The sequence below is a fragment of the Erinaceus europaeus genome, chromosome 2 (genome assembly GCF_950295315.1).
Source record: "Erinaceus europaeus chromosome 2, mEriEur2.1, whole genome shotgun sequence".
Lineage (NCBI taxonomy): Eukaryota > Metazoa > Chordata > Mammalia > Eulipotyphla > Erinaceidae > Erinaceus > Erinaceus europaeus.
The window spans coordinates 133727006-133754987 of NC_080163.1; the positions used below are offsets into that span (position 1 = coordinate 133727006).

The 27982-nt window shown below is 41.6% G+C and overlaps 1 protein-coding gene across 1 annotated transcript in view; it reads right to left on the reverse strand.

The window, feature by feature from the left end:
• The window catches only part of HYDIN (HYDIN axonemal central pair apparatus protein), a 477232-nt gene that overhangs the window by 87602 nt on the left and 361648 nt on the right, over positions 1 to 27982 (reverse strand). The window contains exons 39-47 of the mRNA XM_060172033.1: positions 27460 to 27633; positions 24773 to 24946; positions 23937 to 24133; positions 21283 to 21423; positions 17539 to 17722; positions 14845 to 14986; positions 12016 to 12178; positions 4185 to 4811; positions 835 to 1056 (exon numbers count right to left, since the gene is read on the reverse strand). Coding sequence (XP_060028016.1) covers positions 835 to 1056; positions 4185 to 4811; positions 12016 to 12178; positions 14845 to 14986; positions 17539 to 17722; positions 21283 to 21423; positions 23937 to 24133; positions 24773 to 24946; positions 27460 to 27633 — 2024 coding nt within the window. The remainder of the gene's footprint in view (positions 1 to 834; positions 1057 to 4184; positions 4812 to 12015; positions 12179 to 14844; positions 14987 to 17538; positions 17723 to 21282; positions 21424 to 23936; positions 24134 to 24772; positions 24947 to 27459; positions 27634 to 27982) is intronic.

Consider the following 27982-nt stretch of genomic DNA (forward strand, 5'->3'; position numbering starts at 1 on the left):
ATGCTCTATGATTGAGTCACATTTCTGCTTCCTGTTGTAATTTCTAATACATGTACCTTCTGCATAAGATTAGTCAAATCCACTTTCCTTCACAATTTATTCTAATAACTGTGTAATTATCTATTTTACATAGCATTGATAACATATTTTAAATCCAGTTGGAGTAAGATTTACTGTGTTGTTTGCAATGAAGATTTTTCTTTTCTATTGGGGGGATTAATGGTTTACAGTCAACAGTAAATTACAGTAGTTTTTACATGTGTAACATTTCTCAGTTTTCCATATAACAATTCAACGCCCTCTAGGTCCTTATCTGCCATCATATTCCAGGACCTGAACCCCTCCACTGCAATGAAGATTAAAAAGTATCAAATCTTCCTATCATTATCTCTTTACTAATATGTTCTTCCTCAACTATGTGTTCCCTTTACTTATGTCTATTGATTCTTGTCTTCTCATATACTGTATGAATTATACATTCACAGTTCATTCAATATCTTTTATAGAGAACTAGTTTTTTTGTTCTTTTTTTTTTTTTTTTTTTGCATATGAGCTTCAGAGTAATTAACTAACAAGTTCCCTAAACCATCACCCTTTCCCTGACCCCTGACCACAGAATTAAATAGTTGGAAGACAGGAGACAGGAGCCCTTCACTTTCAGTCTCCTTTTGGAAAACAGGAAAAGTCAGAAACAGTAGCTTATCACGATTATGTGGAGTTGTACAACAGACTCCTCAAAGGGATTTTGGGTCATAAGACTCCACTCTCATGAAGTCTGACCAAAGCTGGGAGGACAAATGGATATTTTGTTCTTTTGTTTGTTTTTGTTTTTACCTTCCCAAAGTTCATGGGGGTTGAAAACTCCGTGTCTGCATCTATATCCCGTTTTTCTTCTATCAGAGAGAGCTCATCAGATGGTGGAATTACAAACACAAAATGCTTTAGGACATCTGTCATTGGCAAAGGAAGCCGCTTCACAGGGTAAGAGATGACTGAAAATAGGGTTGGAGGTGGAATGGGTGGCCCAGTGAAACCCAGACCAAGGATCTCCAGGATCTGAAAGAAGAAAACCATTGTTAATCTCCTGTGCAAAGGTTTTAGACCCTCCAATAAGTCTTTCCAGACCCTCACACTTCCAGACCAGTCTGGGGCTCTTGCTGCAAGCTGTGAGCTTCCTTTTTCCCTCTTATAAATGCCTTTGCCATTTTATTGTGATAGTTAATTGTCCTTTTAAAAAAAAGTTGTCTATCTCTGCAATTGAAAAATGAAAGGATTGATCCCTTACTGAAGGCTGATGTGAGGCAGAATCATGAAGCGAACAGAGCTGATGTAGTTCTCTGCCCCTCTGGTCTGCCCCAGGCTACCACTGCAAGACTCCATGTGAGTACCTATCACATCAAAATCTGTACTCTCGAGGAATCACCTTGTTGCACACCACATCTTTCTGAGACTTTGTTCCCACTATTTATTTATTTATTTATTTATTTTTAATAAAAAAATTATTGCCACCAGGGTTATTGCTGGGGCTCAGTCACTGCATGATAAATCCTTCACTTGTAAAAGCTTTTTTTTTTTTTAACCCAGTTCCTTGCAAATTGTAATATGTACACTCAATCTAGTGCCCTACTGTTCCACATTTTAATATTGCACCTGGTTTCTGATCAACTAAACCAAAATCCAGCAAGCTGGTCTGCTACCTGCTTTTGTACACAAAATTGTACTGAAACTGAGCACTGCCTGTTTATTTATAAATGGTTGGGGTTGCCATAGGGACTATATAAGCTTCAGCATAAAATATGTGCTTCTGGGATCAGTGAGATAGCTCATGTGGGAATGTGCCTGCTGTGCCTTGAGCTTGAGCTCAACTCAAGCTTGAACGACCCTCCAGCCCCCACCCTCATTCCCTCCACCACACCAGTACTAGGAGGGGAGTTTCATGCTGTGGTCTCTCTTCTGTATCTGAAGTTGGGCTGGAGCAGTGACCAAAAAAAAAATTAAAAAATTGCTTTACAGATAAAGTTTGGCCAAGGGACCTGGAACCTCAAGCATGAAAGCTTTTTTATTCAGAACCATTGTGCTACCCCCCTTGTACCCTACCTCCTCAGCATTAAAAAAATGTGGGGAAGGGGGCCAGGTAGTAGTGCAGTGGGTTGAATGCACATGGTACAAAGTGCAAGGACCAGCATGTAAGGGTTCCGGTTCAAGCCCTGGCTCCCCACCTGCAGGGAGGTCACTTCACAGACAGTGTAGCAGGTCTGCAGGTGTCTGTCTTTCTCTCCCCCCTCTTGATTTCTCTGTCCTATCCAACAACAGCAGCAATTGCAACAAAGACATCAACAATAACAATAACAAGGGCAACAAAATGGGAAAAATGGACTCCAAGAGCAGCGAGTTCATAGAGCAGGCACTGAGCCCTAGTGATAACCCTGGAGGCAAAAAAAAAAAAAAAGAAAAAAATGGGGAAAAAACTATCCTTCAGTTCTTTCCTGCATTTTTTCTGAAAGATGGCTTTACTAACATGTCTAATATAAAGAATTGAAGGACACATGAATCTGTTTTTTTTTTTTTAAGCTGAACTGTTGACTTTGTGAAAACTTATAGTGGGGGATGTGTGTGTGTGTTGGGGGGAGAGGTGGGAAATGCACAGAACTGTGGTGGTGGGTGCAGTGTGGAACTATATCTCTGTAATCTTATATACCTTTTAATCATTAATTAAATACTTTAAAAAACAAATAGTTGGTCCTTGGGAAAAACAACTGTAATAACCACCTCCCTTAAATCAGTTAGCTTTTGGAATGACTGTACTTTTTTTTTTTTGTCAGAGCACTGCTCCGTTCTGGTTATTGGTGGTACCAGGGATCAAAGTTGAGGCTCTAGCATGCAAGTCCTAGGCCCTATCATTGTGCTAGGAATGTTAATTCTCTTAAGTACAAAAAATCAATTAAACAACAATCTGACAGTATAATTTCTGTTATTGTGGGAGACTTTTGAGATAAAAGAGTTTACCATATCCTAAGCTGACTATGGGCCCCAGATCAGATCAAGTCGATGGGGTTTACAGTCAATAATATTTATACACCTTTCCCATATTCGGGAGCTACTCTCTTCCCTGATCCAGCTTTCTGGTCCTTCTTCCAGCCATGACATCATCTCCCCAGACAATAACTTGGATCCACCTGCATATCAGATTTCAAGCTTAGGGGAAAAAAAGAAAAAAAAAAAAACCGGGGAAAAATAATAGTATAGCCATAGGCCCTTTGGAATGTAACTAAAATATGCCCATTAGCTATCTACAAAATGGAGAACCCCCCCCCCACACACACACTTTTCATCTGCACTACTCCAGCCTTTAGGTTCATGATTAGTTAACAAGTTGCTTGGCTTTATATTTTAACTCTCTTTTCAGCCACCAGGTTCCAGATGCTAGCGTTGTGCCAACCAGACTTCTCTGGACAGACAACCCCATCAATGTGTCCTGGAGCTCTAACTCCTCAGAACCCCACCCCACTAGGGAAAGAGAGAAGCAGGCTAGGAGTATGGATCGACCTGTCAATGCCCATGTTCAGCGGGGAAGCAATTACAGAAGCCAGACCTTCAACCCTCTGCATCCCACAATGACCATACTCCCAGAGGGTTAAAGAATAGGAAAGCTATCAGGGGAGGGGATATGGAGTTCTGGTGGTGGGAATTGTGTGGAGTTGTACCCCTCTTATCTTATCCTATTGTTGTGCCAGTGTTTCCTTTTTATAAAAATTTAAAAAAAAAAAGAGCTTACCATAGCTGAGACTCTTCTATCACTTCAAAGTAGATCTGCCTTGCCAGCCTGAGCACTAGCATTGTTAGTATTAATGATAAACTGTGCAGCAGCTGGGGAGGTGGTAGGACAGTAAAATGCAGGACTAGCAAGGCCTTGAGTTTGATCCCTAGCACCACATATGCCAGAGAGATACTCTAGTTCTCTCTATTGCCAAATAAGTAAATAAATACGAGTCATTTAACAAATAATCAAATTGCAAGTTGCTTTTTATGGAGTTAGATGGCATATTATGTTTCTACGGAGTTTCTGTAGATTTCTGTCAAGAAAGGGATATCCTTTTAGCAATCATTGTCTTATGTGTAAGAGGGCCTGAGAGATGGAAGCCATTTTTAAGATGGGTACTGCACTATAACTTGAGCATGTGTACCTGATCCACTCTGGGCAGCCTCTCATTCTCCAGGGATTGTTTCCAGCTCAAGCCTTCTAAGTCAGGCGTCTGAATGTTAATGAAGGGCACCCCCATATCCTTCTTTCCTTCATGCTCCTCCTCTGCTTCCCCCTCTCCTGTGTCGCTCCGCTCCTCCAACTGTCGCAGCTTTTCTAGGCGCTCCCTCTCTGCCTTCTCCCGCTCCAAGCGCTCCTTCTCTGCCCGCTCCTTCTCCGCCCGCTCCCTCTCCCGGTCCTTTCGGCCTCTTCGCCCACCGGAGGGCACCTGGCGCTGGTCATCAGGCTCATGGGTCACATCTTCTGGCCCTGCATGAGGCAGCTGGATCCCTTGCTTTCGGTCCCAGTACATGAGAATGGTCTGGATATCCTTCAGGGTCAAGTCATAGGTCTTAAACTTCTGGGCCATGCGCTTATCAGTGTCCTTGGACACATCCCCTTCACTGTCCTCCAGTTCCTGGGCAAGAGGTAACCCAAGTATGTTGATGTCTGCCAGTATGTTCTTTCTTTTTTTGTTCAGCTCATCCTTCTCAGCCACTCCTTGCTCCTTAACAGACACTTTCCTTTCTATTGCATCACTCTTTGTGTCTACCTTGTTAAAAGTAAGAATCTAGAAAATAAAACACATGAAGTATATTTGAAACAGCTCATTACTGGAAAGTGACTTGCAGAGGGTAGGGTAAGAGCAAGATTTGTTTCTATCAGAAGGCTTTACAGGATCACAGGTACCAATCTACACTAAGCTTGTATCTACAAATCATCTTTGGAGTGATTACTGAAAATGTATTGGTAGAAAAATATACAAATATGTAAGTCTAATCAATAATATGTAATATAATAAATGTAAAACAAAAGTGGATATAAATAAACTAACAAGAACAAAATAAATACAATATAAACAAGTTAAAATAAATAATAAACAATAGAATATACTATCAATTTTAAAATGATGTGAATAAGATACATAAGAAATAATATTAAGTACATTTATAATATATATTCAAAATATTCCTTTAGTTCTTCCTTGCTATAATGATGATTGAGGGCTCATACTATGAATTTTTTTTTTAATGAGCTTATGCCATTTATGGGGTTGGGGTTCAGAAGTCAAAAGGCAGGTCCTGGGGAATGTGGCTCAGTGCTACAAGGCAAGATTTGAATGTATGAGGTCCTGGTTTCTTTTTTTTTTAAAATATTTATTTTATTTATTTATTCCCTTTTGTTGCCCTTGTTGTTTTATTGTTGTAGTTATTATTGTTGTTGTCGTTGTTGGATAGGACAGAGAGAAATGGAGAGAGGAGGGGAAGACAGAGAGGAGGAGAGAAAGACAGACACCTGCAGACCTGCTTCACTGCCTGTGAAGTGACTCCCCTGCAGGTGGGGAGCCGGGGTTCGAACCGGGATCCTTATGCCGGTCCTTGTGCTTTGCGCCACCTGTGCTTAACCCGCTGCGCTACAGCCCGACTCCCAAGGTCCTGGTTTCTATCCTAGGCACTGCATATGCCAGAGCAATACCTTGGTCTTTGTCAGTCTCTCTCTCATATGAAATAAATAAGATCATCTAACAAAATCCTTCCCTTAAAAAAGAGAGAGAGACTTCAGGCCTGCAAGGAAAAGAGTCCTGGTAACCCCCAAACTTTTGGGTCTATATTCTAGGAGTAATGGACCCATGTGATATTAGCCTGCCCCTTCTAGTGACTAATATCCCCTGGGCTCAAGGCTTAGTTTCAAATTAACCTTAATTAATTAATTAATAGGATAGAGACAGAGAGAAATTGTGAGGGAAGGGGGAGATAGAGAGGGAGAGAGACACCTGCAGCCCTGCTTCACCACTCATGAAGCACTCATGAGTCCTTACGTACTGTGATGTGAGCACTTAACCAGGTGCACCACCACCTGGCCCCCTTCAAATTAACCTTAATTCTTGATAGAATCAAACATCCCAGGTCTCCTAACCTAGCTGTCTACCATAATTAATAAACAATTTTGTCTGGAAGAAGATAACATCACCTAGAGTTTTAAGTTACTTCTATGTTTTTTTCCCTGCTCAATTATGTGACTCTCAGTAAAAAAATAAGCCAGCACACAAGCAGGTAAGACAATGAGCTTAAAAAAAAAAATCAAGAGTAAGAGACAAATGAGGGCCTCTTTAGGACCCTGTCCTCACTGTAGAGGAGCAATGGTAGGGACTGTCCCACTCTTTGAAAGGAGGTTGGGTCAACTTACTCTGCCACTCAAGGAAGACTGGCCCTGAAAAAAGTGCAACCTAGAATGTTCCCAGCTGTGACCATAGAATGTGAGCTCAGACAAACAGGAACTCAGAGGTCACACAGGCTCCTGTGCTAAATATAAATATATACGGGCACTACTTAAGGTCAATGGGGTAAACAGTTACAGCATTTATATACTTTTCTGATATTTTTAAGGTTCTTCTGCCATGATACAGTTTTCTAGGCCTATTCTAAAATCTGGCACCATCTTCACAGAATATTCTTAGTCCACCTGCATGTCAACCATAAGGCTCAGGCAAAAATTATTAAAGCCATGGGCCCCTTGGAACATACCTAAAATAGACTTCCTAGCTTCTTCCTACACAGAGACCCCTAACTTCAAAATTTGCTCTATTTCTACCTTTGATTTTCTGTTTATTAAATATTTTGTCCTGCTTTATATCTTAACATCTTTCAGCTACCAAGTTGCAGATGCTACTATGATTCCATCCTGACTTGCCTGGGCAGATGGGCTCACCAATGTGTCCTGAAGTCTGACCTCTCCAGAGCTCTGCCCTACTAGGGAAAGATAGAAACAGGCTAGGAGTATGGATCGGCCTGCCAATGTCAATGTCCAGGAGAAGCAATTACAAAACCCAGACTTTCCACCTTCTGAACCCCATAAAATAATTTTGGTCCATACTCCCAGAGAGAGATAATGAATAGGGAAGTTTCCAATGGAGGGGATAGGACACAGAACTCTGATGGTGGGAACTATATGGAATTGTACCCATTATCTTTCAATCTTGTTAATCATTATCAAATCACTAATAAAAATTAAAAATAAATAAAAGAGGAAAATATTGGAAACACCGGCAAAACAATAATAAAGAAATAACAACAACAATAAAAGAGTAAAAGACAAATTATAGATTCCCAAGAAATCCACATATTGGAGCTATCCAACAAAAACTGTAAAAGAAAGAAAAAGAAAAAAAAATAGCCAACAAAAACAATAAAATATCTAGGAGTAAACCTAACCAAAGAAGTGAAAGACTTGTATACTGAAAATTATGAGTCACTACTCAAGGAAATTGAAAAAGACACAAAGAAGTGGAAAGATATTCCATGTTCATGGGTTGGAAGAATTAACATCATCGAAATGAATATACTACCCAGAGCCATCTACAGATTTAATGCTATCCCCATCAAGATCGCAACCACATTTTTTAGGAGAATAGAACAAATGCTACAAATGTTTATCTGGAACCAGAAAAGACCTAGAATTGCCAAAACAATCTTGAGAAGAAAGAACAGAACTGGAGGCATCATGCTCCCAGATCTCAAATTGTATTATAGGGCCATTGCCATCAAAACTGCTTGGTACTGGAACATGAATAGACATACTGACCAGTGGAATAGAACTGAGAGCCCAGAAGTAAGCACCCACACCTATGGACATCTAATCTTTAACAAAGGTGCTCAGACTATTAAATGGGGAAAGCAAAGTCTCTTCAATAAATGGTGTTGGTTGGAAAAAATGGGTTGAAACATGCAGAAGAATGAAACTAAACAACTATATTTCACCAAATACAAAATTAAATTACAAGTGGACCAAGGACTTGAATGTTAGACCACAAACTATCAGATACTTAGAGGAAAATATTGGCAGAACTCTTTTCCCCATAAATTTTAAAGACATCTTCAATGAAACGAATCCAGTTATAAAGAAGACTAAGGCAAGTATAAACCTATGGGACTACATAAAATTAAAAAGCTTCTGCACAGCTAAGGAAACCACTACCCAAAACAAGAAAGCCTGCCGGGAGCCAAAACCTTAGCTAAGTCTCTCACATAACCGGTAAACGGACATTCCGATCATTGGAACTGCGATTACCATCTAACTGTTTGGAAAGTTGCTCACCCACCTCCCTCCCCCCACTACCTTAGCAGAACTTCCTCATGGTGTGTGCTTAAAATGCGGCTGTAAAATAAAATTTTCAGAGCTTGATCAGACCTCATGACTTGCTCTCGTTCTTCGTGTCTCTTGTCCCCTCCATTCTCTCACCCCCTACCCTAGGTTTCCATCGATAACCCCGCAGGCCAGGGCAAGAGCCCTCACAGAATAGGAGAAGATCTTTACATGCCATACATCAGACAAATATAAGGCTAATAACCAGAATATATAAAGAACTTGCAAATCTCAACAAGAAAACAAATAACCCCATCCAAAAATGGGGGGAGAACATGGACAGAATATTCATCACAGAAGAGATCCAAAAGGCCGAGAAACACATGAAAAAATGCTCCAAGTCTTTGATTGTCAGAGAAATGCAAATAAAGACAACAATGAGATACCACTTCACTCCTGTGAGAATGTCATACATCAGAAAAGGTAACAGCAGCAAATGCTGGAGAGGGTGTGGGGTCAAATGAACCCTCCTACACTGCTGGTGGGAATATAAATTGGTGCAACTTTTGTGGAGAACAGTGGAGAACTCTCAGAAGGTTAGAAATGGACCTACCCTATGACCCTGCAATTCCTCTCCTAAGGAATCCAACACATCCATCCAAAAAGATCTGTGTACACATATGTTCTTGGCAGCACAATTTATAATAGCCAAAACCTGGAAGCAACCCAGGTGTCCAACAACAGATGAGTGGCTGAGCAAGTTGTGGTATATATACACAATGGAATACTACTCAGCTGTAAAAAATGGTGACCTCACCGTTTTCAGCCGATCTTGGATGGGCCTTAGAAAAATCATGTTGAGTGAAATAAGTCAGAAACAGAAGGATGAATATGGGATGATCTCACTCTCAGGCCGAAGTTGAAAAACAAGATTAGAAAAGAAAACACAAGTCGAACCTGAAATGGAATTGGAGTATTACACCAAAGTAAAAGACTCTGGGGTGGATGGGTGGGTGGGGAGAATACAGGTCCATGAAAGATGATGAATGACATAGTGGGGATTGTATTGCAAAAAAAAAAAAAAAAAAGAAAAAGAAAACCCAGAGAGATTCTATTACTTAACATTCTAGGTACTAGGTCAGAGTAAAAAATAAATAAATAAATAAATAAAATTGATAAAAAAATACTATGAAGTCTGCAAAGAACACATGTATGACTGAAATGTTAGGAGAGAAGAGAAAGAATGGAGAAGAATAAACTTTGAAGAGTCAATGGATAATGATTTTCCAACTCACAGTTCCAAGACTCAATATACACTTCAAGTAGGACAAACTTTATTTATTTATTTATTTATTTATTTATTTATTTATACAAGAGCACTGTTCAGCTCTGGTTTATGGTGGTGATGAACCTGGGACTTTGGAGCCATAGGCACAAGAGTCTCTTTGCATAAGCATTATGCTATCTACCCTCCACTGAGTAGGATAAACTGTTGAGGTCAGGTGGTAGTGCAAAGGGTTAAGTGCACTTGGCACAAAGCACAAGGACCAGCATAAGGATCCTGGTTTGAGCCCCCGGCTCCCCACCTGCAGGGGCGTTGCTTCACAGACGGTGAAGCAGGTCTACAGGTGTCTATCTTTCTCTCCCCCTCTCTGTCTTCCCCTTCTCGCTCCATTTCTCTCTGCCCTATCCAACAACAATGACATTAATAACAACAATAACTACAACAATAAAACAAAGTCAACAAAAGGGAATAAATAAATATTAAAAAAAAACTGTTGAGGTCAGAAATGACAGGAAGTACCTAGTGGATACAGACAATGGTACACACAATGGTTCCCACGCGCTATGCCTGGGAGAAAGAAATTGCTGCACAGGAAATGGGAGTGGTAACAGGTGTGGATGTGCCTTAGAAAGGAAGTTGAGGCGGGGCTTGGATGTTTGTAAATTAGTCTTATAGTGTGGCTCCCTTACTCTGCCTAGGTGAACCTGCCAACATGTGACTAAAGGCTCTGACTCTGACTCCCACTCCCTCCCTGCCTACATATATTGTAACATGTGAATGTTCTCAGTTTTCCTAAATAAAGTTTAAAATTCTTAAAAATCATGCTTTCATGGGAATTGTGTGGAACTGTACCCCTCTTATCCTATGGTTTTTGTCAGTGTTTCCTTTTTATAAATAAAAATAAAATAAAAATCATGCTTTCTTCTCAATTCTTTGTTGGGATTGTTTGACAAACCTTTAAACATGTGGGGAACAAATTAGGCCTGTAATCACTCCTAATACATTTGGTAAAACAATACCCAATAATGCTAGCAACTGATACCTCAATAGTAAAATAGAGGACAAAGATTAAAAAGGAAAAAAAATTAAGTACTGAAAGATAATAGCTGCCAACTTGGAATTCCACCTAGAAAAAATGCCTTTCAAAATTGAATGTGGGGTTGGCAAGATAGTTTGCCTGGACAGTGCACTTACTTTGTCATGTATGTGACCCACCTTTGAGTCTAGCCCCTACTGCATCTGAAGCAGCTTTGGAGCTGTGTCTCTCTCTCTCTCTCTCTCTCTCTCTCTATCTATCTCTCTGTTTCTGTCTGGAAACATTAGAGGAAAGAGGGATACAAATATTTTTAGACAAACAAGAATATGAATGAATTGTTGCTAAGGAGAGAGTACTGTGGCATACATTATAAATAAGGCTGACTAGGAAAAACAGTTGATAGGCTTGTGAAAACCCCCAGGCTTCAGACATTTACAAGTGCAAAAGCTTGCAGTCAGCTACTATTCATTCTGCATTTCAAAAGATAAGGCCTCCACACCTAGCAATTGAAAACACAATAGGACAGAAATTTTCCCCAGATGCCTGGGTGGTTACTTTCCCACAGACCCAGTTTTCATGAAAATGCACATACGGAATGCATTACAGACCTACAGGGAGGCAGTTAGCTCTCTCCTTGTGATGCCTCCCTCTGTCTCACTTGTGAAGCAGATGGTTCCTTTTCTTAAGTTATTTCCTTGTTTATTCCAATAAACTTTACCTTTGTTGCTGCTTTATTTATTCTCTCTCCCTGGCCCTCTGTGCATCACCAGCATATGAGGGCAAAATAGGTCCTCAGAGAGTGCTCTTAAGGCAAAAGAAAAATGATATGTATGTGGAAACTCAGAGATGCAGGAAGGGTTGCATGTTTAATCGGACACATTTGGAGACAGTATCTGAAGACAATAAAACCATTTCTAGCATGTTAATACATGATTCAACCAATACTCGTCCCTTTCCCCTTATTTTTACTTCACCACATCTAAACAGTATTAGATCAGTTTCCTGGAGGGTAAATGTGCTATGTTGATTGGCTGATAAAATGATGTGGCCTGGGGGGGGGCAGGCAGTGGCGTACCTGGTTACGCACACGCGTGCGCACACACACACACGCACACACAAGTGCACAAGGACCCAGGTTCAAGCCCCTGGTCCCCACTTGCGGGGGGGGGGAGGGGGAAGCTTTGCAAGTGGTGAAGCAAGGCTGCAGGTGGTTTCTCTGTCTCTCTCCCTCTCTATCTCCCCTTCCCTTCAATTTCTCTCTGTCTCTATCAGATAATACAAAAAAAAATTAATTTAAAAAGAACTATAAAATGAGAAAATTGAAAAAAAAATGATGTGGCCTCTTGGTAAGGAGCAAAGGAAGGCTGTTACCTGACGACTTGGGGTTTGAGATTTCTTCAGGGGCATTTCATCTTTTAATGGTGCTTGCTTTGGCTTTTTGTACTTCCGTTTTAGTTCATCTTCTTCCTTTTGCCGCTCAAGTTCCTGCTGTAGCTTCTTTTCATGCATCTCCTTAGCCAGTCTCTCTAGCTCCCTTCATGGATCAAGTAGAGAAAAGAGGTCAGAGGTTCTCTTGCTAGAGCCACCCTTCTCCCTGGATAGCCTGGTGGAGGAACATACGGTAGATCTTTCTTGGGTATAAAAACAAAGAGCAAAACAAAGCTGGGTTACTAGAAAAGGAGGGAAGAGGAGAGGAGAATGGCTTCAGATAAGCAGCAGGACTGAGGAAATTTAACATAGTTTATGAAACTTAACCCAGAAAAACACTCAATCGATACTTCTATTCCAATCTCTTTTCAAAGGTGAGCAGGGCAAAGGCTGAAGATAAACTTGATGTTAGCATTTTTTGTTTGTTTGTGTCAAAGATAATTCAGGTATTTGTGAAGTTATCCCTGCTTATCTGTGGGAGATAATTCCAAGATTTTTAGTGAGTGCCTGAAACTGCAGATAGCATTAAATTTATGTGTCCTCTATTTTTCCTATATATGTTTATCTAGGATAAAGTTTAATTTATAGGACTAGGGAGATAGCATAATGGTTATGCAAAAAGACTTCTATGCCTATAACACCAACGACCCTAGGTTCAAATTGCTGAACAGTGTTCTGGTAATAAAATAAAAAAATAAAAAAATAAAAGTTTATCTTATAATTTAGGCATAGGATAAGATTAACGACATTAATAAAAATAGAGCAATGGTAACAATATACTATAATAAAATTTTAGAAATGATGATTTCTCTGAAAATACTTTATTACATGTAATATTTTCAGACCTAGTTTTAAACTTCAGATAAAGTGGGCTCTATTTGTACAGATGAATTCATCTTCCTTCATGATCACATTTGACACTAAGACAAGAAAAGTTGTTTGAAAAGCAGTCCCTGTCATGAATGGATTGGAGCCATGACCCTAGACCTGAAAGTCACATTCCCCGCCTCCTTTCACTTCCTGCCATGGAGTCTGTGTCTGCCCTGCTGCTAATGGCAGAGGGGGCATCGAGCTTAAGTAGGTGTGTAGAAGAGAGCATTTCTGAAAATACAAAACCCATCTCTTTTTATCTCCAGGAATCCCTAGTTGTTCCTGGTTACTGTGACTCTCCATCTACTAAAGCCAGTTCATATACATTCTTTTTTACAATAATATTTTAAAAACTTAATTTTATTTGACAGGACAGAGGGAAATTGAGAAGGAAGGGGGAGAGAGACAGACAGGCAGAAATCTGTAGCACTGCTTCCCCACTCATGAAGCTACCTCTTGCAAGTGGGGATTGAGGGCTTGAACCTGGGCCCTTGTGCATAGTAATGTGCACTTTACCAGGTGTGTTACTACCCAGCCCTTTGTGACAAATTACTGATAAACGTTAGGGATTAGATTTGTATTTGATGCATCAGACTTACATGAGATGAATGTCTGAAAGCAATGGGATGATGAGAAAGAAAAAAGATTCTTTAGAAACCCTAGAGACAGGGCAGTGAAGCAGCCAGCTGAGTACACTTGTTACCATGTGCAATGATCCAGGTTCACACCCCCAGCTCCCAACTGCAGGAGGGAAGCTTCATGAGTGGTAAAACAGTGCTGCAGGTGTCTTGCTATCTCTTTCCCTCTCTCCCCTTGCCATTTCAATTTCTCTCTGTCCTATCAAATACGAAGAAAGGGAGTGGGAGAGAGGAAAACATGACTGCTGGAAGTGGTGTGATTGCCATGCAGGCACTGAGCCCTGGTGATAATCTTGGGGGCAGTAGATAAATAAATAAAATAATAAAATCATAAAGTCAGGGTTTTCATACCTTCAGAGCACTGAGCATTTTTATAGTGGGCCAGGCAGGAGAAGGGATGAGGGCATAATGAAGGGACACAAAGGACATGAAAACACTTTGGTGAAAAAGAAAAAAGAAAAAAAAAAAAAAAGAACCACACACTTTGGTGATCAGGAGGAGGAAAAAGAGGAAAAGGGACCAAGTTCATGGATAAGGACATTGGTTCTGTGCCTCCTAATGCCTGGAATCGCAGGCAGGGAAAGACAGTAGTAATTCCTGTCTCCCGATGTTTGTTGATCTAAGGACATAAAAGGGCAATACCTCACTGACCACCTATATCTGAGATAACCTGCAGCAGTAGCTTTGGGTGTCCTACTTTCTAGGAAGTATGGAGGGACCCAGTCATTCTTCTGAGGTTTCAGTGAGGTGCCTAGAGGGTGGCTTCGAGGACAGGCTTGAGAGCCTATCCAGAGTCTCTGGTGAACTTCCCAGGCTGATGATCATTTGGGAGAGGCAGCTTAACCTCAGGGCATTGGCAGCATCACCGATGGTCAGTAAGATGGCAGCCTGAGAAGGAGATCTGGCTGAATTCTGGGAAGAAATCACCATGCTCATGTTGAAAGCATGGCCCATGGGTCAATAGCTGTGGACGCTGGAGTACGGAGGTTTTCAAGTTAGTTCTAAGAGATAAATGTCCAAGGGATCCATAAGGTGCCTCAGGATAAAAGACTCCTCCTTGCCCCAAATGCCCCCAAAGACAAAGGAGAGAATGAGAGAAACTCTGCAAGATGCAACAACCCAATGTCCTAGATAGACTAGATATGTGTTCCTTCTTGCAGCAGGTCTCCTTCCTGGATCTCTCAAGGCCATTGCTGCCCTCCTGGAGGATGACCCCAGTTCCCAGAAGGAAATACTTGTGCTTTGCCCAGTCCTTCATTCTCACCTCTTTTTTCTCTCCCGGAGTGCCTGTTGAATCTCCCGATCAAACATGATTTTCTCCTCTTCTGTCAAGGCATCATATTCTTCCTCATCCATATTTTGGAGACGTTCTTTTTCTTTCTGAAGAGCTTCCCTGCGCTGAAGTTCTGTGTTGGGAAAAGACAGAAAGGTGGGAAAAAAGTCATTCAGCAGCTTTGGCTATGTGTCTCCCAGTGGCTCAGTTCTTAGCCTACATGGGCTGCTAAGGATCTCCAATAGCTGGCACTCCTGATCTCTGATGGGATTACCTTCATTCACACAGTTTCAAGTTCACTCTCCTGCGGGGAAATGGACAGAAGCCCCTGAAGATATCAATGTCCTCATTCCCACAACCTGTGAATGTCACCTTACCTAGCAGAAAGCATTTTCTAGATGTGATTAAAATTAAAGGCTTTGAGTTGGGGGGGGGGAATCATCAGGTTTTATCTGAGTGGATTCAATATAATCACAAGTCTCCTTAAAACAGGGTGGCAAGGGTGTGAGAGAGAGAGAGGTGATGTGATAATGAATTAGAGGGAGAAAGGGAACTGTGACATGGAAGTGGAAGGTTGTGAGAAAGGGATTATGAACTAAGGAGCACAGGCATCTCTAGAAGCTGGAAAAGTAACAAAAGGATTCTCTCCTATACCCTCCAAAGGAACACACCTAACTGACCTTGATTTTTAGGACTTCTGACATCCAGAGCTCTAAGATAACAAATCTGTGTTGTTTTGACTTGGACCGGAGTTGATGTATTGTATCAAAGTATGACTCTGGTGTGGGTGGGTGGGGTGAGCTTTCAGGTCCTGGAACATGATGGCAGAGGACCTAGTGGGGTTTATATTGTTATGTGGAAAACTGGGAAATGTTACACATGTACAGACTACTTTATTTACTGTCGACTGTAACACATTAAACCCCCAATACAGAAATAAAAAAATAATAAATCTGTGTTGTTTTAAGTCACCAGATTTGTGGCAATTTTCTACTGGAATGACAGGGAGATAATATCCCCTCCTTCCCCATTGCCTTGACCTATGAGGAGTGTTGGTCTATTTACATAATCACTGTTTTACCTGAGACCCGCCCTGCCTGCAGGGCACTGGTTTAATCCCACTGGTTTGAACTCTCTTTTCGCTCTGCCCCCTCTCCTAGTCACACCCTGTTTTTATACCCTACCACTTCCTTCCTTGAGAGTATAAATGCAGATGAATAAAGCCAGCATTGCATTGCACTGCTTCCCAGCTCAGCCATGAGTCCCTGGTCGTTTCTCTCCCGCCCGTGAAGCTAGCCCGGCAAGGAGCATGTGCCTTCAAAGCACTCCGTGCCAGTATTTTGCAGTCCAAAGAGCTGCCTCCAAGTGTAGTTCACAGGCAGCACAGACATGCCTGACTTCCTCATATTTCACTAGCACAACATTCTCACTTTACATTCTTGCAGATTTGAGCTTTGGGCACAGACACCTGCCTCTGAGTTCTTCCTCTGACAATAACCAAGGCATAATAACAGAGTAAGGGACCTGGGGGAAACTTTAAGAATAGTAAAGCAGTGCTGCAGAGGACTCTCTCTCTCTTTCTCTGTCTCCCTCCCTCCTCCCCTCCCTGCCTCCCTCCCTCCTTCCCACCATCTCTCCCTCCCTGTTTTTCCCTTTCCTCTCAATTTCTCCCTGTTTTATCAAATATAAGAAAAATAAAATAAAACAAAGCAAAAAATATGTGACAGAATAAGACAGAAACCCTTCTTTGTAGGGCTATTGTGGGCATCAGATAAGCAATCATGTAAAGCATGATTGCTTTACATGATTTAAATAATATAAAGGCCAGTGCCTGGAATATGCAGAATTGTTCAATAAAAAATTAGATTTTATGGGGCCAGCTGGTGATGCACCTGGTTGAGCACACATGTTACAATACATAAGGATCCAGGTTTGATACTCTGGTCCCCACCTGATGGGGGAAAGCTTTGCAAGTGGGGAAGCAGTGTTGCAAGTGTCTCTGTCTCTCTCCCACTCTATAACCCCCTCTCTCTTGATTTATGGCTGTCTCTATCTAATAAATAAATAAAGATAATAAAAAATTTAAAAAATTCTTTAAAAATTAATTTTACTTTACTTTCTTTTTCACAATAGCACTTACTTGTGAAATAGCCAGACATTCATTATTTAGTGGTCTATTTTAAAATGAGGTATTTCCAAGACAATATCATGATTAAAACTTGTGTATTTCTCTCTTGGTATAACTTTGCTGGAGCAAAAATTAGATCATTCTATGATAATACTGTTACCCTGTGCTACCTTTGGACTGCTTTAAATATAGAAGGGTTGGGGATAAGAGCTTCTGCTGCAACTTGAGACATTTTAATCCAAAGACACTAGAAAGAATTAAAACTCTCTGGAGTTCTATTTGGGAACTACAAAATCACAGTTTCTGTAAATGTTTCCTTGCATGGAAAAACATTCTGCGTTGTGTAGGTTGTTCCAGAGAAGAGAGGGAGGTGGGCCCCAGGAGGAAAGGCAATGACCTTCAACAGGTCATTTGCATCTTAGACCCTTAATGTGCAAAGGTGAAGAACTCTTAAATCACCCGATGGTGAAGTATTGCAAAAACCAAAAACAAATAAACAACCATAAAGCTCAGTGTAAAGGAAGACCTGAGGGAGCTGGGGAAGAGTGGGGCCTTGCCTTCTTGCTCCTTCTTGGCTTTCTCCTGGGCCTTCATGACCACATAGTCCTGGGCCATGTTGAGAAAGTAGATGTGCTCCCGGTTGCCGATGGCCTTTAGCAGGCAGAGGAGGGTGCTCATCATGTTCCGAGCAAAGAGCGTTTCCAGGCCATCAAACACCACTCCTCGGTAGCAATCACTCAGCTGGAACCAGGGAGAGAAAGCAAATGGTTACCACAGCCACAAGATCATCTGCTTTCAATGGAGGACATTGTTCCTCCTGTGTTGACTGTGTTGTTGGATTTGCAGACCTACCGAGTCCTGATGACACACTGCTCATCCCCCCTTTCACTTCCAACTAAGGTGGTTTTATAAAGTAAGAGAGAGAACAATATTTAACCAGTTGGTATGGCAAGATAGCTCAAAGGGTAGGGTGCATGCCGTGTCATGTCCATGCCCAAAGTCTGAACACTGGCACCATACAGGAGTAACACTGGTACCAGGAGAATTTCTGGCACTGTGGTGTCTCTCCCTTTCCCCTTGCCTTTCTCTCTGTCCCTCTATCTCAATAGAAAAAGAAAAGAAAAGAAAACAAAAGAAAACAAAAGAAAGGTTAAGAAAAGAAAAGCCCAAGGGACAGTGAAATCATATATGTGCTAGGCTCTGGCTCCAGAAAAAAATGTAACCAGTCATGAGAGATTTTTATTGAAGGAGTCACCCAGTAGAGTGTGCACGTAACTAGGTGAAAGAAACTGGGTTTAATCTCCGGGTACCTACTTGTATGTGTGTGTGTGTGTGGGGGGGGGAAGCTTCATAAGCAGTAGAGCATGCTACACATGTCTCTCAGTCTCCCTCTCTCTTCCCCTTCTTTTTCCCTCCTGATTTCTCTGTCTCTACCAGAAAAAGAAAGAAGGGAGGAAGGAAGGAAGAGAAAAAAATGACTGCTGGGAGTGGTGGAATTGAATTGGCACTGAACCCCAGTTATAACCCTGGTGGCAAAGAGGACATAAGAAAAAAAAAGGATACTTGTGAAGGATTTATTTTCACTGTATAGTAATAACTACAACTAAAAAAATGTCAAAATGAGGGCCTGGGAAGATATTTGAGGTGCAGGGAAAAAGCAGAGAACAGCTATCTCCAGGCAGGGAGTCACAGGCAACAAGCGTAGTTTTTGACAGGGCAAGAATCTTGCATCACAGTGTAAGTCAATTACATCAGTGACTACCTGTTTTAATTCAGTTGCCTTTTTTTGTTTTGTTTTGTTTTTCCTTTGAGAAAAATGATTTTATGGACAAGGGAAAGAAACAGTGAAAGTTTGTATTTCACCAAAGACCAGCTCTTTGAGTTCCTGTGGCTTTTCCAGTGAAGGGCTCCTCAGTTTTCAATCTGGGTGTAAGGAACACCTGCACTCTTCTTAGAGCATCTGGCTCAAACGAATTATGACAGACAATACCTTCAGAGCACCAGTAATAAAACTTTAAATATAAATGGTTCCCAGTGATGACATTATTTTTCTTTCTGGGGATTTCAAGCCTATTATTTTTATATTTAAATGTGCATTTTAAGGTCAAGGAAAAAGTACAGTGTTAGTGCACAGGACTTGCATAGGAAAGGTCCTAAGTTTGATCCCTGGCACCATCAACAGCTAGAAGTGAGCAGAGTTTTGGTCAAAACAAAAATGTGTGGGGCAGACAGTTAGCTCACCAAGTAGTGTACACAAGTGGCTTGGGTTTGAGCCCAGCACCATTAGGGAGGCACTATAGCACCAGGGGAAGTTCCAGTACTGTTGTCTGTATCTACCTACCTACCTGAATGAAGGAGTGACCCAACATAGTGAAATTAAGTGGTGAAATAAACCAAAGCAAGCACATAACTCCAGGACCAGGATAACATTTCAGGTCTCTGTAAACTATAAGCAGCAAACAAGTTTAAGTAGGACCTTCCCAAATCTTGATGATTGTGTTTTTGTGTAGCATTTTGAGGAAATTTTGTTGTTGTTGTTGTTGTTATTGCTGTTGTTGTTGTTGGATAGGACAGAGAGAAACTGAGAGAGGAGGAGAAGACAGAGAGTGGAACAGATAGATAAGACACTTCAGACCTGCTTCACGGCTTGTGAAGTGACCCCCCTGCAGATGGGGAGCTAGGGGTTGGAACCGGGATCCTGCATGGGTCCTTGTACTTCGTACCATGTGCACTTAACCTGGTATGCCACCACTCGGCCCTCCATATCTTATTTTTAAAAATTTCCCCCCTATTTTATCAGATAGGAAAGATAGAAATTAAGGGGAGAGGAGGTGTTAGCAGGAGGTGGGGAGTGAGGGTGCCAACCCAGGTCCTTGTGCATAGTACTATGTGTGCTTAACCAGGTGCACAACCACCCAGTCCCCTAAGCTACATATTATTTTTAAATTTGCCTTTTCAAAAAGTTGTGGACAGAACCTGGGAGGTGACATAGTTGATAAAATGTTGGGCACTTGAACATGAGGACCTGAGTTTAATTCCCAGCACTGCATGTGTCAGAGTAATGCTTTTTTATTCTCTTTTTCAAATAAGTAAACAAATCCTTAAAAAAAAATTGTGGACACAGAGGCAAGGAGATAGATAACAAAGCAGTTTTTGAACAAACTCTCCTGCCTGAGTTTTCAGAGGCCAAAGGCTCAGTCTCTGACACACCAGGTGCCACAGCAAAACAATACTCTGTTCTCTCTCACTCATTAAAAAATAAAACAGGGAGTCAGGTGGTAGCGCAGAGTGTTAAGCGCATGTGGCATGAAGTGCAAGGACCTGCGTAAGGATCCTCCTTATCTTATTTTAATGAGAGAGAAAGGACCAGAGCATTGCTCAGCTCTGCTTTATGTTGGTGCTGGGACTGAACCTGGGGCCTCAGAGCCTCAGGCATGAAAGTCTTTTGCATAATTATTATGCTGTTTTCCCAATGAGGAATTTTTTTAATGGAAACAGCTATTGTGCTCCTGACTTTAAAAGCAATATGTAATTAAAATAATACAGAAATGTATGCAAAAGGCTAAAAACTTATAATCCTGCTACCCAGAGACAACCATAGTTAACATGTACTAATTTCTTACTAATTGTACAATACATATTTATAAATGTTTTATAGAAATATAGATGTACTTTACATTTGATTTCATAATCTGCTATTCTTATTAACACCATAGTGCAATCAAAATGACTTTCTAACTTTAAAAAAAATTTTTATTTATTATTGGATAAAGAGGGAAACTGAGAGAAGGGGAGGTGATAAAGAGGGAGAGAGAGAGGGACAAAGAAAGAGAGACTTACAACACTGCTTCACCACTCATGAAATTTTCCCCCTGCAGGAGGGGACCAGGGGCTTAAACTTGTGTCCTTGCGCATTATTAAGTGTGCGCTTAACCAGGTGTGCCACCATCTGGTCTCCAACATTCTAACTTTTAAGGATGCTACATTTTAATTCTTGACATCATTGTAGGGTTGTACTGTGACATTTTATTATTATTAATTTTAAAATTTTTGACCATCTGCTCACAGTTGCTTTAAGAAGGTGAGTAACTTCAAGTGACGGGCTGAATCTGGGACTGACAAGGATTATCAAAGGGACAATTAAATGATTGTTGAGGGTGAAGAAACCATCTTTCTTTTCTACTTCCTCTCTGCTTTGAGTTGCTGGAGGTGGGGATGATGACTCAAGAGTCTCAGGTCAGCGCACAGAGCAGTGTTTATGTTTGGGCTCTGCAACTCTGTGTAGGTGGGCTTGTACATACCTGTATTCGATCTATCAGGATCTGAGTGAAAATTTCTTCAGGGAGCACACAGCTCATGAGCCCAGTCTCACCTCCGATACTGGCACTGACACTGAGCCGACGCTGGGAGGGTCCTGGTGGGAGAGGGCTCGAGGAGATTTGCTGAGTGGGAGAAAGATCAGGAGTTAGAATCTGGCTCAGTGTTCCAATAATATCTACACTTAAAGTCATATGATCTTGAGATTCATAGAATCTCTCTGGGCCTCATTCCTTCATCTGTGAAATGGGGAATATACTGTAAAGTAAGAGTCCTATCTCCCTTAAACAACTACTATAAATTTCAAGCAGTAATACAGAAGAAGGTATTTTGTATATAAATAGAACCACATTCATCAAGTAAATATTTATTGAATACCAATTATGTAGTAAGGATACAACAAACAACATCATCTATGTGTAGTTCTTCCATTCCAAAGGGGGACAGAAAAGGGACCTGAGACTAAACAAATCAATAAAATAATTTCAGACAGAAATAAGTGTTAGGGAGAAAAACAATCTTATAGAGGGAGAAGAGTAATGGTAGGATTGGATAATGGCTATTCCTTAAAGTTTTTAAAAATATTTTTTTAATTTTTAAATTTTAAATTTCAGCTCTGGTTTATGGTGGTCCTGGGGATTGAACCTGGGACATTAGAATCTCAGGCATGGAATCTTTTTCTATAACCATTATGCTATCTCCCCAACCCAAGAATGATCATTTAGAGGGAACAGTCGTAATACCTGGGTAATGTGTCAGAACAAGGTCCTGAGAGGAGTCTCATAGAGAATAGCAAGTCCTCACAATATAAGCATGCGGGGTTTGGAGGTGGGGGCTTGGGGACCACACCAGGCCCCAGTGTGATGGGCACTGAGTGAGCAGCAGAGAAGGCTTTAAAGCTAAAGGCACAGTCAGGGTGAGGGTGTGCAGGGCTGGTAGTTCTGTAAAGATTTTTCATTATACTCCAAGTATTATGGTAAGTTATAAGTGTGTTTTAGGCAGATGTATGATCTAATTTTCATTTTAATTGATTAATTAATTAATTAATGTTTACCAGAGCACTACTCAGATCTGGTTTATAGAGGTATGGAGGATTGAACCTGGGACCTTGAAGCCTCAGGCATGACAATCTGTGGGGATAATCATTATGCTATGTCCCCCACCGTGATTTTTGATTTTAAAAGACAACTCTACCTGATGTACATGTTACAGTCATTCAGCAAGGCCTTCTTGGGCTGGTGCAATGGCTTAGCAGAAGAAGTATACCTTACATACACGGAGTCCTGGGTTTAATCCTCAGCATCACAAACAAGGTTGAACTCTGATCTCCCTTTCTCTCCCTCTCTCTCAATTAAAAAAAGCAAAGCGGCCCATCTCCAACCTCAGTTCTATACTCTACATCCTCAACATGTAGCAAATGTAGCTGTGTCTATTTCTCCTTACACTGACTCTGAAGGAAGTGGGCCACTAAATCCTCTACCTGAGCTTATTGCTACCCTTTCTTCACTGAGCCGTCTCCTATACTTCTCTAGTAGTCTCTGGCTTTAAAGACCTGCTTGTGCTACCAGTTCTGTTTCAGAAAGAGAACTCTCTTGACCCTGACTTTTCTTTTTTCTTTTTTTTTCCTTTTATTTCTTTGTTTAAAAAATAATTTTGTTTATTTATTAATGAAAAAGATGAGAGAGAGAGAGACAGAGACAGAGAACAAACCAGACATCACTCTGGTACATGTGCTGCCAGGGATTGAACTCAGGACCTTATGCTCGAGAGTCCAATGCCTTTATCCACTGCGCCACCTCCCAGACCACACCCTGACTTTTCTAATGACTACTATCTCCTTCCTTCCATTCTTCTACAAGAGCACCGCTAAACCCCAGCTTCTGGTGGTGCTAAGGATTGAACCTGGAAGCTTTGGTGCCTTAGGTATGAAGGTCTTTATGCATAACCACTATGCTATCTTCCCAGTCTCCCCACTTTTCTTTCAAACATCTTATTAAGTCTACACTCACTTGGTTCCTCTTTCCTACCAATGGTTGGTTACTCAGCTGCCTCCCATGGTGTCATCCATTCTCTGATAGTTTCAACACCAGCTCTTCTGTAATGTTCTCAGAGTCCCTCAGCACAGGCCTACTGAAAGCTGGCAATTTCATATGGTTCAACCTAATTCTTTTTTTTTTTTTTAAGATTATATTTATTTATTAATGAGGAAGACAGGAGGAGAGAGAAAGAACCAGACATCACTCTGGCACATGTGCTGCCAGGGATCGAACCCGGGACCTCATGCTTGAGAGTCCAAACCTTTATCACTGTGCCACCTCCCAGACCACCCTAATTCTTTTTATACACCTCTTTTGCACCCAGTCTCATTTCACTGCAAACACTTGAATGTGTGGCTCTCTCCTGTATCAGATTTAGCTTAGTACAGATTGCATGAAGCGATTTTGCTTTATTTATTGTCACTCCAGCAGCACTCAGTCCAAAGCTGCTTGCTCTGTGGTGAACTCTTTGCAGAAGGGGCAGTATTAGGACAGTGTTCAGGCTGCCTGGAGAGGATCCTCTAGGAATGAGGCTGTGCTGCTCAGGCTGCAAGATGATGAGGAGAATGAAGGTTCCCCTTCTGGGGAACCCTGCTTCGTACCTGTGGGGTGTCGAGCAAGTGCTGGTGGTGCTGTTTCTGAGACCCAGAGCCATGGCTCTCTGCTTTGCCTTTGGGAAGCATCAAGCTCCCACGCACAGGCTTTGTAGGTTTCATTTCGACTGTCAGGTTGGTCTCTGATGTTAGCTTGCCCAGAGTCTCACTGCTCAGCCGGGTTTGTCCTGAAGCACCCTCCTGGGCTACATGGAGAGAGTGGGTTGAGATAAAAAGTCTCCTGAGAATAAGGGGATGGTGGGGATGGTATGCTGAAACCTGGTGAGAGTCTCCTGAATACAGAGCCATCTCTGGTTGCAGACAGCAGGGTGGGGCTGAGGGGCTCTGGCCACCCAGGCTGACTGAGCAGTGAGCAGTGAAGAGACTGGCCTGGAGTCCAGGGCTCTCCACTGCCCAGAGGGTAATCATTTCTGAAATGTTGAAGAAGATAAGTATACTACATCCCTGCCTAAGAAACTTCCAGGTTCTGAGCAGTGGTGATGTTGAGGAGGAGCTGCTCAGATAAACAAATAGGCTAAGTAGTGACAGTTTGCTTACTGGCAAATGTAGCCAGACTTTCTTGATCTGAAATGTCTGTCCCTATCTAAGCTGATCAAAGGCCTTCGGGATTGGTGGATTTGTAGTGCTGACACTGAACCCCAGCAATAACCCTGGTAGCAATAAGGGTGAGGTGGGGGGTGGGGAAAGAAGCCTGCTCTGGACTGTTAAGTGGGGGCAGCCTGAGTTAGACTTCCATTGGAATGTGGTGGAAACACATAGTGGGGAAACTGAGAGATGGGGTGATGGCCACTTGACTACAACAAATCAGGGGACATGGCTCTTACTAGACTCTTCTCCTTCCTTCATGGACTGCTCAATGGCAGCCCGAATGCAGAGCTCACGGGCCCGGATCCCCGGAAAGCTGTTGCTGTCACAGATGGCTTCCAGCATGATGGTGTCAATATTCAAGCAGGCTGCACTGTAGTATTTGGCAATGTTGACTGCAGTGGATGACTTTCCTGTGAGACAAACAAACAAACAAACAAACAAAAACAAGGTAAAAAAGTTGAATTTCATGACTCTCATGTGCTCAGTATCTGAGAGAGAAGAAAGAGGTCTCTAGGACACAGGTCCTAGTTTAGAGATCTCTCCAAGTGTTGGGTCTCCAGGTTTCTTATGTGAACAAAGTTGGTATTATAAAAGGGGGGTGGGGTAGATAGCATACTGCTTATGCAAAGAGACTCTCATGCCTGAGGCTCCAAAGTCCCAAGTTCAATCTCCTGTACCACCATAAACCAGAGCTGAGCAGTGCTGTGGTAAAAAAAAAGAAAAAAGAAAAAAGAAAGAAAGCTTATGTAGGGAAATTGTAAGCATATGGTTGAGAATGGTGTGGGACCTCCCATTGAAAGATGGGTGCCTGGATGCCACGACCATCCTATTAGTCTCTCTTTACCTGAGGTCAAGCATGGAGGAAAACGACCACCAGGAAATGTCCCCTCTGTCAGTCCCCCTGCCTCACAAAGACTCTGCACACAGCTCACTTCCTTATTCCCAAACCAAATGGTTTGCTTACTCAGAGGTTAGTGGAAGTTTATTTTCCTTGATCATATATGACCCATATATCATTGTTCTGCTCTGTCAAACAGTAACTAGGAGCATTCTCCTTACTCCTCCACTTCCTCTGGTCCTTTAATCTTATATGATCTATATTCTCTCTGCCCTTAAGACCCCTCTCTGTCTGCTGGTTATTGATAACCCTATTTTCCTTGTTCCTTCGATCAATTAAACCCCTTGCTCAACAATTACTAGGAATGCTCTGACCTTTTCCCAACCCCTTACCTCTCTTTGCCCCTTTTCTCCCAAACCATATATGGAATAGACAACTTACTTCCTCCTATGACCCCTTATAAATCCTGCTTTGCTGTTCAATAAACAGACTGTTATCAGACACAAGTCCCTGGACCATCTCTTGTTGCGGCACTAGCACTGGACACTGAGTGAGTCCCGTAGGCTCTACCCCTGCTGTCTTGGATTGCATTCTTCTAGGCCTCTACATCTGGTGTGCAACAGAGTGGGTACACCAGGAGTCTGTGCCCAAGCAGAGACCTCCCCATAAGAAGTACGGCAAGCTTATAAAAGAGAAGGAAGACCTGAGCCATAAATTAGGACTGAAGATTATAGTCCTAATGTCACATTCTTTCTGGATTTCTTCCTCAATTAAAAAAGTAATGTTGTGGGGGCCAGGAGGTAGTGCAATGGATTGAGTGCACATGGCATGAAGTTCAAGGACAGGCCTAAGGATCCTGGCTGGAGCCCTCAGCTCCCCACCTACAGAGGGGTCGCTTCACAGGTGGTGAAGCAGGTCTGCAGGTGTCTATCTCTCCCCCTCTCTGTCTTTCCTATCTTTCTCTATTTCTCTCTGTCCTATCCAATAACAATGACAGCAATAGCAACAACAATAATAACAATGATAAACAAGGGCAACAAAAGGGAAAAAGTAGCCTCCAGGAGCAATGGATTTATAGTGCAGGCACTGAGCCCCAGCAAATAACCCTGGAGGCAAAAAATAAAATAAAAAAAAAAACTAAGCAGGATGTTTTTAAAAAGTAATTTTGTTAGATCTTTGACCATTTTGCAGGCTTTACTCTGATTGGAAGGCTATTTTGGTTGAAAGAATAATTTGTGTTGATTTTTTTTTTAATTTCAAAATTAAAAACTAAAGCAGAGAATCTAGCAATAATAGACCAAGTGGAAAAAACAAAAACAAAAACAACAACTCCATTTTCTCAGAGAGAAGATTAACAAGAGTTGCTAAGTACCTTTAATGTTATGATGGTGGTGGGTGGTCTCAAACCTAGCTGCGCACATGGCAAAGCAGCACAATATTCAAATGAGTTATTTTGCCGACACTATTATTTTCTTTAAATTTTTAAAAAAGGTATTTATTTATTTATTGGATAGAGACAGTCATAAATCAAGAGAGCAGGGGGAGATAGCAAGGAAGAGAGAGACACCTGCAACGCTGCTCACCACTCCCAAAGCTTTCCCCCTGTAGGTGGTGACCAGGGGCTTGAACCCAGGTCCTGTAACATGTGTAACATGTGTAACGCTATAACATGTTCACTCAACCAGGTGCACCACTATGTGGGCCCCTTTAATTATTTTCTTAAGATAACATTTTAGAAATATTACGGCCAGGTTAAAGAGTCTGCACCTATTTTAACCTTCTCTTTTATTACGGTTTAGTGTCTTTGGCTTTCAAATTATCAAAATATTCTTATAAGTTGTCCCATAAATACAGGATCTGGGGAAAATATGAAAGAATGCAGCCTTGTAACCTTCAGAGGTGTAGTAATTAAACATGAGATGTTTCTGTTGTTTCTATGGTTCTATTATCTCTGAGGTTGGTGACCCAACAGTTTGGAGATAATCCTCTGACATATAAATCTCAAACCAGAGCCTCATTGCTTCAAAAATTATATATGCTGACTTTATCATAAACCTGAGGCACTCCCTGGGAATTGTGGCATACCTGATAAGGGTGTACCATGGATGATAATGGTGATGCCTTTCCGGTTCTTGGCCATTCGGCCTTCTGCAGAAATGTCAATGCCCAGGTGGCGGGCGACCGCCTTGCTCACAGGGTTGTTATCAACCTCTCCAACTTCCACCGTGGAATGGCTGTCAATGCTCTGTAGCTTGTCAGCTGCAAATGATGATGATGATGACAATACCATCACAGGAGTGAGCATATGCATGCATGCATGTGGACATAGCTAGAATTTATATCGGTTCTAGCTTAAATGGAAGAAACATTCACTTTTTGAATGTTGTTGTTTTAAGATGATAAAGGCACTATAAGTGTTGCTGCAGTCTCTACCCACACCTGTAGTGCATGAGAGTGCCCTTATGGGCTATCATTTAACTACTAGAATGTAAAATACAGATAACTCTTAGACTCTCAATTTCATTTTTGGGAATCCCTCTCGTTGAGAAATAACATTGGAAATAAACTGCATTTGCACCTTTAAGGCAAAATGGCTAAATAAATGATG